Genomic DNA, 11,386 nt, shown 5'->3' with positions numbered 1-11,386 from the left:
GCCATGCCGATAGAACCGCAACCAATCATGCCCATCCTCATCGCTTGCTACCGCTAACTGGACAGGATCGGTGGAGAAGCCGGCTGTGGAGGAAGAATGAGATGGCGGAGAAACCTGGGGGCGGCGCGCTTGGATCTGCGCCGGCAGCCGCGCGGGGTCACTTCTGGTGGAGGCAGACGGGACACATGGGGAGGTGGTTGCGGGTAGAGGTGAGGAAGGGGAGTGAAAGGTCAGGGCTTTGGTTGAGGAAGCCTACGGACGGCGTTGGCCGCCGGAAGGTGGGTGAGGTAGTTTTGAAGGCGGCGATACTGGTGGTGTGTCGGTTTGAGAGTGTGGGTTATGTGGGGGGAAGAAGGTGGACAGAGAGGTGGGGTTCGGGCGGGGGTAGAAGGTGGTGGTTTTGGGCTAATGTCGTTTTCACGCGTCGTTGTGCGGTCGAGTTCGGTAGGATGGAGTAGTGTGAGGAAGTGTTGTGAGAATAAGCGGTTTGTTATTAGAATAAGGTCTATCTTTATTATTAAAGAAAATCTGTCGTCGTGATGGTTCGATCACGACAGATCCCCTCGTTAGCACTGCCACAGTTAACAGTTTCATCGATTTTTTTTCGTCACTCATTAAATCGATCGATTAAATACAGAAAAAAAAACATCCCATCCCTCATTGCTTACACCGAACCGGCCGAACCGCACGCACGTCCCCGTCCCTATCTCCCCCCTATCTCTCTGCCTCGCCCACGTCTTGCCTCTCCCATTCAAACCCGCGTCAGGTCGCCGCCGCCGCTCCCCTCGATCCATCGGCCGCGCCTAATCCCGCGGGATCCGCCCCCACCGGCGCGGTAGAGATTCACCATGCAGGCCATGGAGGATGGCTGCATGGCTCCGGGAGGCGGGGAATGCCGGCGCTCCACAGCCATGGCGGCTCGGCCTCCTGGGAAGAACAAACGAGGGAGAGAGAGGAGGTGAGTTGGAGAGAAGGCACGCCTCCGGGAGGCGGGGAACGCCGGCGCTCCACGGCCATGGCGGCTCGGCCTCCTGGGAAGAACAGACGAGGGAGAGAAAGGAGGTGAGTTGGAGAGAAGAGAAGCAGAGCAGGGCAACACGGATTCCTTCTTCTGGTCCGGCGGCGGCTCCGGTCGGCTGATCCAGGTATGTGTCCCGACTCCTCTCCTCCCTGTAAAAACAAATCGAGCAGCGGCTCTCCCGATCCGTGCTTCACTTGGGTTGCGTGGTTAGATCTATATCGCTCCTATGAAGGCGTTGGTGCAGGAGAAGATGCGCGACTGGAAAGTGAAGCTGGGCTCGTTGGGGATAAATTGCTTGGAGATGACTGGTGATAGCGAATACTGCAAAGGCCATACATGATTCCAATTTGATCCTCACCACTCCTGAGGTATATGTCACTACTTGTTTTGCATCATATGATCTACATAAACCTCTGCTTCTGCAAACTATTTACCTATTTTTCCCAAGCAACATTTGCGTGCAGAAGCTTGATTCTATGAGTCATAATGGAATAAGGGATGGAAGATTGGGTTTCTTCAGTGATATTGCTCTGGTCCTTATTGATGAAGTTTATCTTCTCAATGATCCACGTGGAGCTGCCCTGGAAGCAGTGGCCAGTAGAATAAAAATGCTTTCTCGACCTGGCAACATGAAATCTGCTCCATTGGCAAATGTTTGATTCATAGCAGTTCCTGCAACTATCCCTAAGGCTGAGGATATAGGTTAGTAAAAACGTGAATTAGATTGACCATTTCCAAAAACACTGGTGTCATTCAGCCCATGGATAACCACTGTTGCTGCTGGAGTTGATGACTGCAGATACAAGAATCATTTGATACTAGGAAATGGAAAGCGTATTGCTGGACTTGGAGTATCACGTAAGTTCATTTGGATATTTGGTGCATACTGTGTTACAAGAAATATCCTGCATTTGTAACATGTAAACAGTATCTTGGCTCTCTTTTTTTTTGCCCTGGAAAATGATGTAGTCCCACTGGTGTCTGCGTCGATTGATGGACGCTGTCATAACAGTATCCTTGGCTATGCCCCACACTCATTTATAGTGCTAATGGCCACACATGAACTCTACCACGAGTTCCCGTTATACTAACCCAGACTCTTATGGAATCCTAATATACTACTTAAGTACTTATCCAACATCTTTTATCTGATTGTGAAAATACTTTGGTTGGAAGGTGCATTCTGTGTTTTGTTCTCTTTGTAGGCTCTTGATTGCAGAGTTGTAGTTCTCCTGGTGTAATCTTGCAATAACTATCAACAAGTCCATTTTATAGTACTGTGACTGGTGTTGGTATTCTGACAATTAACTATACACTTCTATCTGTGGTTAGTTGACAAATATCTCATCTGATTACAGCTGCAACACATGGAAATAAATCGTTTGGCCTGATTTCTGCTACCGATGCTCTTGTGGGTTCATCTTCAACCATGTACAGTACGCTAGATTGTCAAAGGCCAGAACTCTTAAATAAGAGGAAAGTTCAAGGGAAAATTCTGTTGTGTGGCTATTCTTTTAATTATATTTCTGGGACAGCTTCAATCAAGAAAGTGTCTCAAACAGCCAAGAGTCTAGGTGCAGCTGGCTTTGTTGTTGCTGTAGAAGATAGTTACCCAGGGACAAAGTTTGATCATGTGCCTGTCAATATTCCTGAGATTCTCATCACAAATGTCAGCAAAATAAAGGTATTTTATCTCCAATGGAGTCAATTGTGCAGATTTGTATGGACAAAACACCATTTGTAAAAGTAGATGCGACCTGTACTACAAGCGTGAAGTAGGTCAGCCTGTTTATTTGTTTTCTCAATAAGCGACTTAGAAGCCAGAATAAAAAAAAGTTAACATACAACAGAATTGTTCTCAAATATCAAAACTAACTTGCAGGTACTTTCATGGACCGTACCATGTATGCACTGCTGCTATTGTAGGATGACATTGCAAATGAGAAAAATTGTTTAAAGTACCCATGCATGTTAAGTTCTATAATGATTTTTCTGATACAGCACAATGACATTAATTTTGGCCATGTAGGATCTTATAGACTATTACAACTCTTCTACAACAAGAGACTGGGCTGGACGGGCTACAACGTTCCAAGCAACAGTTGGTATCGCAGATGGTTTGGCACCAACACTATTCAATTCAGCTCCCGAGGTCGCGTTGTTCTCTTCCCGAGGGCTTGATGTAAAATATTTTAGCTTTCAAGATGTTGATGTTCTTAAACCTGATATACTCGCTCCTGGCAATCTTATATGGTCCGCGTGGGCGCCTAATGGAATAGATGAAGCAAACTACGCCGGTAAGTTTTTGCAATAGTTTTTCCCTTAGTGGTAGGAGACAAGCTTGTTTGCATGTTATGGTCAATCAATTATAAAAATCTCTACTATTAAAGGAGATCTGCCGTCGTGATGGTTTGACCACGACAGATCCCCCTCACTAGCACTGCCACCGCTAGCAGTTCCATCGATTTTTTTCCGTCCCTCCATAAACCGATCGATTAAATACAGAAAGAAAACATCTCATCCCTCATTGCTTACCCCAAACCGGCCAAACCGCACGCACGTCCCCGTCCCTATCTCCCCCTATCATCTCTCTGCCTTGCCCACATCTCCCCTCTCCCGTTCAAACCCGTGTCAGGTCGCCGCCGCCGCTCCCCTCGATCCATTGGTCGCACCTGATCCCGTGCGATCCGCCCCCCGCCGGCGCGGTAGAGATCCACCATGGAGGCTAGTGAAGTTGACTACCAAAGTTCTTGGTATGATTCTGGCTTCTCGTTATTTTAGTATCTGGATGAGCATATGAGTGCATAAGAAAGATTGACGCCGTACTTTGGCAACCCATAAGGTTGTTTATCATGAAGCTACTTGAACTTTTCTTATGCTCTAGGCCAACTGTTGTGCTGGTCCGACATGGTGAAAGTAATACTCAATCTATTCTTTTTTTTGTCTTGCCTTAAAGAATTGATACCCTTCCAGATCTTATCAATTATTTTGAAAGCTTTGTATACCATGTGCTTCAATTTTTGGTTTAATCGTGTTAAAGCAAGAAAAACATTACTCATGGCTGAGTCCATCCTCTGCATTGAAGGGGTGCAAATTTTACGAGTCATAAAATGATGTTAAAATAGATCTTTACTTTGTGCTGCTAAAAATTCAGGAGCATGTGGATTTTCCATAACAATTTGATAGAAGTTAACATCTCTGATGATATTTAGTACTGTCTGTCAGCCATTGGTGTGTTTTCCCTAATTAATAATTGTTTCATGGTGCTATTTAGGTTATGCTTCAGCGAAAAATGACTTCCTCTTCAAGAGAGTACGCAAAATTCCTGTCCTATAATGTGTGTTTTTTCGAAATTCTAGGTACGGATTAAGGAGGGGTGTTCGGATATATTCTATCATACTTTCTGCACAATGTTTTCTTCTAAAAATATTGGACACTGTTTGGATAATTTTTTTAAACTTAATTTCCTTTGTTTCTTTCACTTTCAGAGGCTACAAAGTTTCATTTTCGATAAGTCATATCTCCTCATCTGTCAATTACACTGCCTACTGCCCATAAGTTAAATTTTCAAAATGAAGTGCTCAAAATAGAAAGTGAATATTGAATACAGATATACTGATGCAACACTCAAGAGGGAAGTCTGCACTTATTTTCTGTTCTACAAGAAAAGGTGCACAAGAAGCAGCACAGTGCCTCTCACAAACTACAGGGTCTCTTGGCTATTCAAATCCATTCATGAAATCTATGCAGCAGTATGAACATCTACGAAAGGCTTCCTTAACTTGTAGTGACAAGCACCTGCAGTCTTGTATCCTACATGGAGGTCATGTTGAACCTTGTTCTCTGGGACATGACCTTCCTAATTTTGCTACCGATTACAGTGTTTTTGTCTTTTTATCTGGACACTCATGTTAGGTGTCGCCTAAATTTACACTAACATAGTCGTATTTCCAAATTTCAGTTGGTTTCATAATGGTGGTCTTTGCTTAAAGGATCGGAGACTTGTTGAGGGGCTTTTCCTGAAGGGTGATCTTCAAATTCTATGCATGACAAATACTTTGGCACGGCATCAACTTACCTTCACATATAGTAGTGATGAAGTCGACACAATTTTTGTGAGAACTTTTTTTAATGTGAAAGCATTTCTACCAACTTTTTTTAATGTGAAAGCATTTCTACCTAGCCTCTGATCTTTTTTATGATATTTTCTGATTTGTATACATTTTGTAGCAACAAAGAGAAGGGATCTTATGTAGAATATGAGAGACCCATGGTTCTTCAGGTGTGCTACTATAAATTTATTGACTTGTATGAGTTTTGATTAAGAACGTACTGGTATAAATTATTATTGACTTGCTTATGTTCAACTCAAATTTAAGTATGAGTCGCATGTATTTTGTTTTAGTGAAACACTCTATAGGACAAGAAAGTATATGGTGATATTTTATGTGATAGACGCTTTCAGTGGAGGGATTGTAATGGAGGGGTTGCTAGGGTGATACAACCCATGTTCCATTGGTTGACGACGACGAGAAACAAGGGATTTATTACGATGACGGTAAGACAACTGATAAGGTTGGGTCGGACTCAACAGCTAGAAATAACGGTGAGCAACATAAGTTTGTTATTCCATGGCAACGCACGGACGCTCAACTAGTATATATATATGTTATTCTTCACCTAGGATGCAGAATATGTTATTCTTCACCTGAGGTAATCTTACAACTGTTTCATAAATAAATTACATTTGATACGCAAATAGTTACATTTATGATGATTCACTATGTAATGTTTGACATACGAAAACAAAAATATAGTTTATAAGACTAGAAAAATCGGATTTTATGTATAAATTACACTATGTTTTTGTTTCTAGAATTTTACATGACATAAAATATTTTTTACGTTATATATTTTCTTACGAGTCTCTTTTTACGTATGAAATAAGACAAAATTTGTGGAACATAAAATTATGGTGCATTGATATGAAAATAGAAGGGCTGAGTGAAGAATAACTATTCTTGACCAATAGTCAATCCCTACACACACACATATAGGTATATAGAAACACTATTCATCTGCTAGGGTGCAGAATCGTTTATTCTTCATCCAAGATAATCTTGTCATTAATTTTAAAAAATATTTTTAAAATACAAATAGTTACATTTATATTGAATTATTACGTAAAATTTAAAAAAGAAAAACCAAAATATATGTCACGCGACGAGAAAAAAATTAAATTTATTATATTTTTTGCACTATTTTTTATGTTCATATTTTTACGTGACATAAATATTTTTATGTTGATTATATTTTTTGGTCTCTTTTAGGTATAAAATAAGATAAAATTTACAGAACTTAAAATTACGATGCATTGATGTTAAAATAGATGGGGTGAAGAAATAACTATTCCTCATCCAAGATGACGAATAATGCATATATATATATATATATGACAAATTTTATCTAGCATCGATGGTAGTTACCGCTAGGTGGGCATCCTCCACGTGTCCAGTCTCATCTCAAAACAAAACTTGTTAGTGGATGTGGAAGTTGGCAGCTAACTGATCTTTAATTAAGTAATTAAATAAATGTCGTGAGTTAGTTCGACACCTACTAATTCCATGGCTCGCCGATTGCATTATGGTGAATGGATAAGATACTCTGGTAGCCTTATCGGGCTGGCCGGAAATATCTCTTGTATAGTTTTATGTATGTACTTCCTCCGTTTCTAAATATAAGTTTTTTTAGATATTTCACTAAAAGTCTACATACGAAACAAAATGAGTGAACCTACACTATAAATTATGTCTATATACATCCGTATGTAGTTCATTAATAAAACCTCTTTAAAGACTTATATTTAGGAACGGAGAAAGTATGAAGTATGTATATGTCGTATATTGTAAAATAGTATAGGATGTCTTTTTAGTTGGAAAAATGTATATAGTATTGCGGGAAATGGACCAATGGATTAGACTCAACGTAAGAGCATCTTCAACAGGCGCGCTTCGCGCCGCGCCTAAAAAACGAGTTTGCCGCGCTGATAGCCTGGTTTTGCGCGTCGCGCAGCGCTGGCTCCAACAGCCGCGCTATAATGCAACGCGTGGGCGCCGTTCCAGCAGTGCCCAAAAATGCAGCGCGCGTACAATTTTTTTTAATAAATAGATTGCATTAAATAAAAAAGTTACAAAGTTATTTTACATAGATAGCAACTAGATAGGTAGTTCGAAAACATAGATAGATAGTTCGATAAAAAAAAACTAATCCTAGTCGCTCCAGTCATCTGCACCACCATCATTGTCGGTGTCGTCGGAGGTTGACAGTCAGATGTCAAACCAACGTTCATCTTCTTCAGTGAAGAAGGACCTCCCGCCTGCATTGACGAGGTCGGCCTGCGCACACGCTAAAGCCTTCCGACGACGTCTGTCCAACCTCGCGGCGTCGTTCCCAGTATTCCTGCTCGTAGGCGACGTCTTCCGGGTGGCGCCGGCGCCACTCCGCCATGACCCGCTCGTCCTCCTGGGCGACGAGGAGGCGGCGCTGCAGCGCAGTGTGCTCCGCACGGTCTTGTGCGGAGTTTAGACGAGGCGGCGGGGCCAGGTCTAACGCCTGCTGGAGCGTGCGGACGTCCGGGAAATTTATCTGCAGTCGCAGCCTGCCTAGGCGCCACGTCGCCGCGTCGAACGCGCGGGCGGCCTCGTGCGCCGTGTCGTAGGTGTCGAGGCTCAGCCGGAGATCGCCGGAGCGTATCTCGGCGTAGAACCCGCCGTTGGGGCGCTGGCGAACGCCGCGGTAGCCCGACGCAGAACGGCGGCGCGGCGGCATGGTGGCTCGGCGGCGGCGGCGGCCGCGCGAGAGGCAGAGAAAGCGCGGCGCGAGAGGGAGAGAGAACGCGGCGGCGGCGCGAGAGGCAGAGGGAGAGAGAACGCGGCGCGAGAGGCAGGGCAACGCGTTGCCTTTTATGGGCGCGTGGGACGCGGCGCCGCAAAAATGGCGTGCGGGCTGCCGCCTTTTCGCGCGCGCTAGCTGTTCCCGCGCGCGCGGTTTTTCCGTCGTCGCTGAAGCGCGCATTTCAGTCCCGCGCGCGGTAAACTGCCGTTTTTTAGCGCGCGCGTCTTTTTGCGCGGCCTGTTGGAGATGCTTTAAGAAATTATCCCCCGGTTGGCAGGCTTACATACTTCAACAAAAAGAATGTAACATACTCTTAAATGAAAAAGAGTATCCCTCCGAACGGAATATAATACTGTATGTATGGAATGCAGTATTTTTAGATGAAAACATGTGTGTATATATATAGTTTTCTATAGAGAACAGATTCGGTGCATTTACATATCCAACTCTTTGTTTGTGCATATGATTTGTAGGCATGGAAATATATATCTGATCTAATATAATGTGGAAATAGACGTGTGTATATGCGTCTTCGGCAAGTATACAGTATGTATTTATTTTTTATGGAAGTATGTTATATATATTGACTCTAAAATTTAGTGTGCAAGTGTATATATAACAAAAAGAGAAGTATGTTGTATGTTTTCTCAGTACACATAAAAGTATATTGTATTGCAAATGACTAGTATGAAGTGTGAAGTATCTAGTACGTATTAACCAAGTTTTTTTTAATGGATTATATGGAATATAAAACAAGAGTATGTTGTATATTGTCTGTTGTCGTGAGCGAGTATCTGATATTTGAGAACACTAGTACAAAATATGTAGCATGTAGCAGCCGGCGAGGATAAAGACATGTTAATATCAAATTTATTTTGTACTTGCAGTTGATGCATGCATCTGTTATCTGTTGCACATTACACAGTTTAGATGTACATCATGTATGTATTCATATCAACGTGGAAAAATGTTCTCCGTGAGGCCTCGTTTGGTTAAGGGGGTTGGGAAGGTTTTGAGAGGGATGGATTTCAGGGGATTGGGTGAATCCTTTGTTCCACCCAATCCTCTCGAATCCCCGGGGTTTTGTTTTCACTAGTCCCTCGAGGAGGGTTTTGAAACACATGGATAGAAAGGGATTGAAGGGGAATGGAGGGGATTGGGCTGAGCAAAACCCTCCTACCAAATGGGCGTCCGAGGATCTGTGGGGCTTCTGAGCCCGCCGGGGATTTTCCTCTCAAAACCTCTTCAATCCCCTTAACCAAACGAGGCCTGAAGGTTCTAGTAACCTGCTCGGGTTTGTATCTATTCGGTTGAAGCCGTCAGCAAGATCTTCAATGACTCAACTAGAATAGGAGAATTCCACGAAGGGTTCTGTGCACCGATTTTCCTCCAAGCTCATTGTGGCGTCGCAGTGCATGAAGACGATGCACTGCCACTCCTAGTCGATGCGGCAGAGCCCGTTCTAGAGATGTAACTTCTGCAAATATCTGAACAATGCGTGGGAGCTTGGGGTAGCACATCGTCATCACGTCGTGTTGTCAGCTCGGATCTAGGCCGCCGACGGCCACATTGTCCATGTCACCGGAGAATCGATTAAGTAGAAGAAGCATATTGGATTCTCGAACCTACAACATGAGAGAAGAGAGACCACATCGATAGTTGATGAATCATGTATGCGTACGTGTGGGATAAGATGAAAAACAAGCAGAATCAACATAAATACCTTTTTCTCCCTATCTCCCGTCGAACATGGTGTTGACGACTACTTTTGAGAAGGGCTTGATATATAGAAGGTAGTTACACATCGGCAACAAACGACCACAAAAATAGGGTACAGCTCGTAAATTTAATTTAGAAAAATGAAAAGCAACCAACTATTTGAATTTCACAACCCATACCCGTTAAACAAAACCCAATACAAGGGCAGATTTGTCGGCAAATGGGAGCAGGGGTAACTACCACCTAGTGATAGGACGTATGTTTCCTATATATATATATATATATATATGTGTGTGTGTGTGTGTGTGTGTGTGTGTGTTTGTGTAAAGCATCTAACGCTTCTCCCTGCTCACCGTTGTGGTCGTTTACCAAAAGGCCCTTCTTTTTTGACAATTAATCCCGCTGTCCCGAGTTAAGTGGCATTCTAAAAAATCGATTCAATTTTACTGATTAACCCATGAAATATTTATAATTCAGTGCATGCTCTTTTCTTATATCTTATCTCTCCCTTACCCTCGGGCTCCGACTCTCCCCTCCGCCTTCGGCCTTCTCGGCCTCTCCTCGCCTCCGGTCTCCCCACTCCTTGTTGGCGCCTAACACAGTCCACTCTCCGTTACTCTTTGTTACACATGGTAGTAGGAGGGGCCCTGATGAGAGTGAGGCACGCATCGAACAGTCACGACAGTAGGTGCTAGGGTGGCCTGCAGCGACGACGACCGAGGAGCTCAGTTGCAATGGCCATGGCAAAGCAATTTGAGGCAAAGCGAGCTAGCTAGCGCATTGGGTTCTTAGAGATACTAGGACCACGCCTATGTGCTTGAACGCGTCGACAATGTGTTCTAGCTATAGCAGCTATGCAACATGGCGGCGGTGAGCTTCGTCTAAAGTGGGATGGCTATCTAGAGGGTGGACGCAAGCCACAGGGATGAGGTGAGAGGAAGATTACCTCACGGAGATGCGGAAGAGCAGGGTAGCAAGTTGGAGGTGCTCGCAAGGTGATGAAATCGACCATGGCGGCTCGCGGATCTAGGTTAAAGACGCGGACGATTTGGTCGTCGTGTGGCATCCCGGCTCATGATATTCCTCGGAGAGGATGTGCAAGTCGTGGTGGTGCTCCTGGACACGTCGGTGCACCGACATGTTGGCGGTGGCTACTTTAACATTGTGTGACACACACTGGTGCTCTCACGGAGCTTAAGATCGAGGGAGGCAGAGGGGAAAGGACCATGGGGTCGTCCTCAGCTCCTCGGCGAGGATGTGGACTAGGTTGGGGCTTCGCCAGCGTGAGGTAGGAGGGCGCACTCTCACGCCATGCAGCGACCTCCCCCTCTTGTTTCTCAATCTTGGTTCCCCACCGGTCCATCATGTTGTAGCCGTCAACAATCCAAAGGATGCATGCACTCCTAGAGCTAAACCTTTTTAGAATTAATGGGCTTGGCCCATCTACAAAATTATGTAATCTCAAATGAGCCCATGAGTAAAATGGCAAGTGGTGGTGCTAAAGTTTAGTCCCATACCGCTAGTAATTGAGGAAGAGTTGGACCTCTTTATATAGTGAGTTCTCCCCACCACTCTGTGTGTGTTGAGAAGAGAAATGAAAAGACCGCACGTGTGCTCGCTCACCTCGCCTCGTGTACGTGCGACTTACGCGTGAATAGTCCGGCGAATTCTAGTCCATTGCCTTGCAGGCATGCGACTTCTTTTTGCCATTTTATTTTTACGTCTTGGCACACAAGTTAATTATTTCTGGTC

At 44.2% G+C, this 11,386-nt stretch overlaps 1 protein-coding gene across 7 annotated transcripts; it reads left to right on the top strand.

The window, feature by feature from the left end:
• The first annotated feature begins 704 nt into the window (after nucleotides 1–704).
• Nucleotides 705–5,381, top strand: LOC123401273 (subtilisin-like protease SBT2.6). Of its 7 annotated transcripts, none has more exons than XM_045095037.1 (9): nucleotides 705–1,145; nucleotides 1,254–1,389; nucleotides 1,470–1,879; nucleotides 2,380–2,705; nucleotides 3,051–3,318; nucleotides 4,296–4,333; nucleotides 4,510–4,531; nucleotides 4,632–4,773; nucleotides 4,983–5,381. In XM_045095037.1, exons 4-9 carry the CDS (start codon nucleotides 2,451–2,453, stop codon nucleotides 5,209–5,211), a joined length of 954 nt encoding a protein of 317 aa, XP_044950972.1. In that variant the 5' UTR covers nucleotides 705–1,145; nucleotides 1,254–1,389; nucleotides 1,470–1,879; nucleotides 2,380–2,450; the 3' UTR covers nucleotides 5,212–5,381. The 7 variants fall into 7 exon arrangements, with proteins under 7 accessions (XP_044950972.1, XP_044950977.1, XP_044950975.1 ...); XM_045095040.1 differs by lacking the exon at nucleotides 705–1,145 and having other exon boundaries at nucleotides 1,210–1,389; nucleotides 4,983–5,136; nucleotides 5,252–5,381; XM_045095042.1 differs by lacking the exon at nucleotides 705–1,145 and having other exon boundaries at nucleotides 1,203–1,389; nucleotides 4,632–4,844; nucleotides 4,983–5,203.
• Nucleotides 5,382–11,386: the final 6,005 nt, after the last annotated feature.

This window comes from Hordeum vulgare, chromosome 6H (assembly GCF_904849725.1).
Source record: "Hordeum vulgare subsp. vulgare chromosome 6H, MorexV3_pseudomolecules_assembly, whole genome shotgun sequence".
Classification (NCBI taxonomy): domain Eukaryota; kingdom Viridiplantae; phylum Streptophyta; class Magnoliopsida; order Poales; family Poaceae; genus Hordeum; species Hordeum vulgare.
This window is presented reverse-complemented; position numbering and strand designations above follow the sequence as displayed.

What these genes read in the sequence shown, in the direction of transcription:
- LOC123401273 (XM_045095037.1), top strand. Translation starts at nt 2,451, where the DNA reads ATGTACAGTACGCTAGATTGTCAAAGGCCAGAACTCTTAAATAAGAGG. An exon ending in AGATGAAGCAAACTACGCCG is followed by an intron (nt 3,319 to 4,295) that starts GTAAGTTTTTGC and finishes GGTGCTATTTAG; the next exon opens with GTTATGCTTCAGCGAAAAAT. An exon ending in ATGACTTCCTCTTCAAGAGA is followed by an intron (nt 4,334 to 4,509) that starts GTACGCAAAATT and finishes TTTCACTTTCAG; the next exon opens with AGGCTACAAAGTTTCATTTT.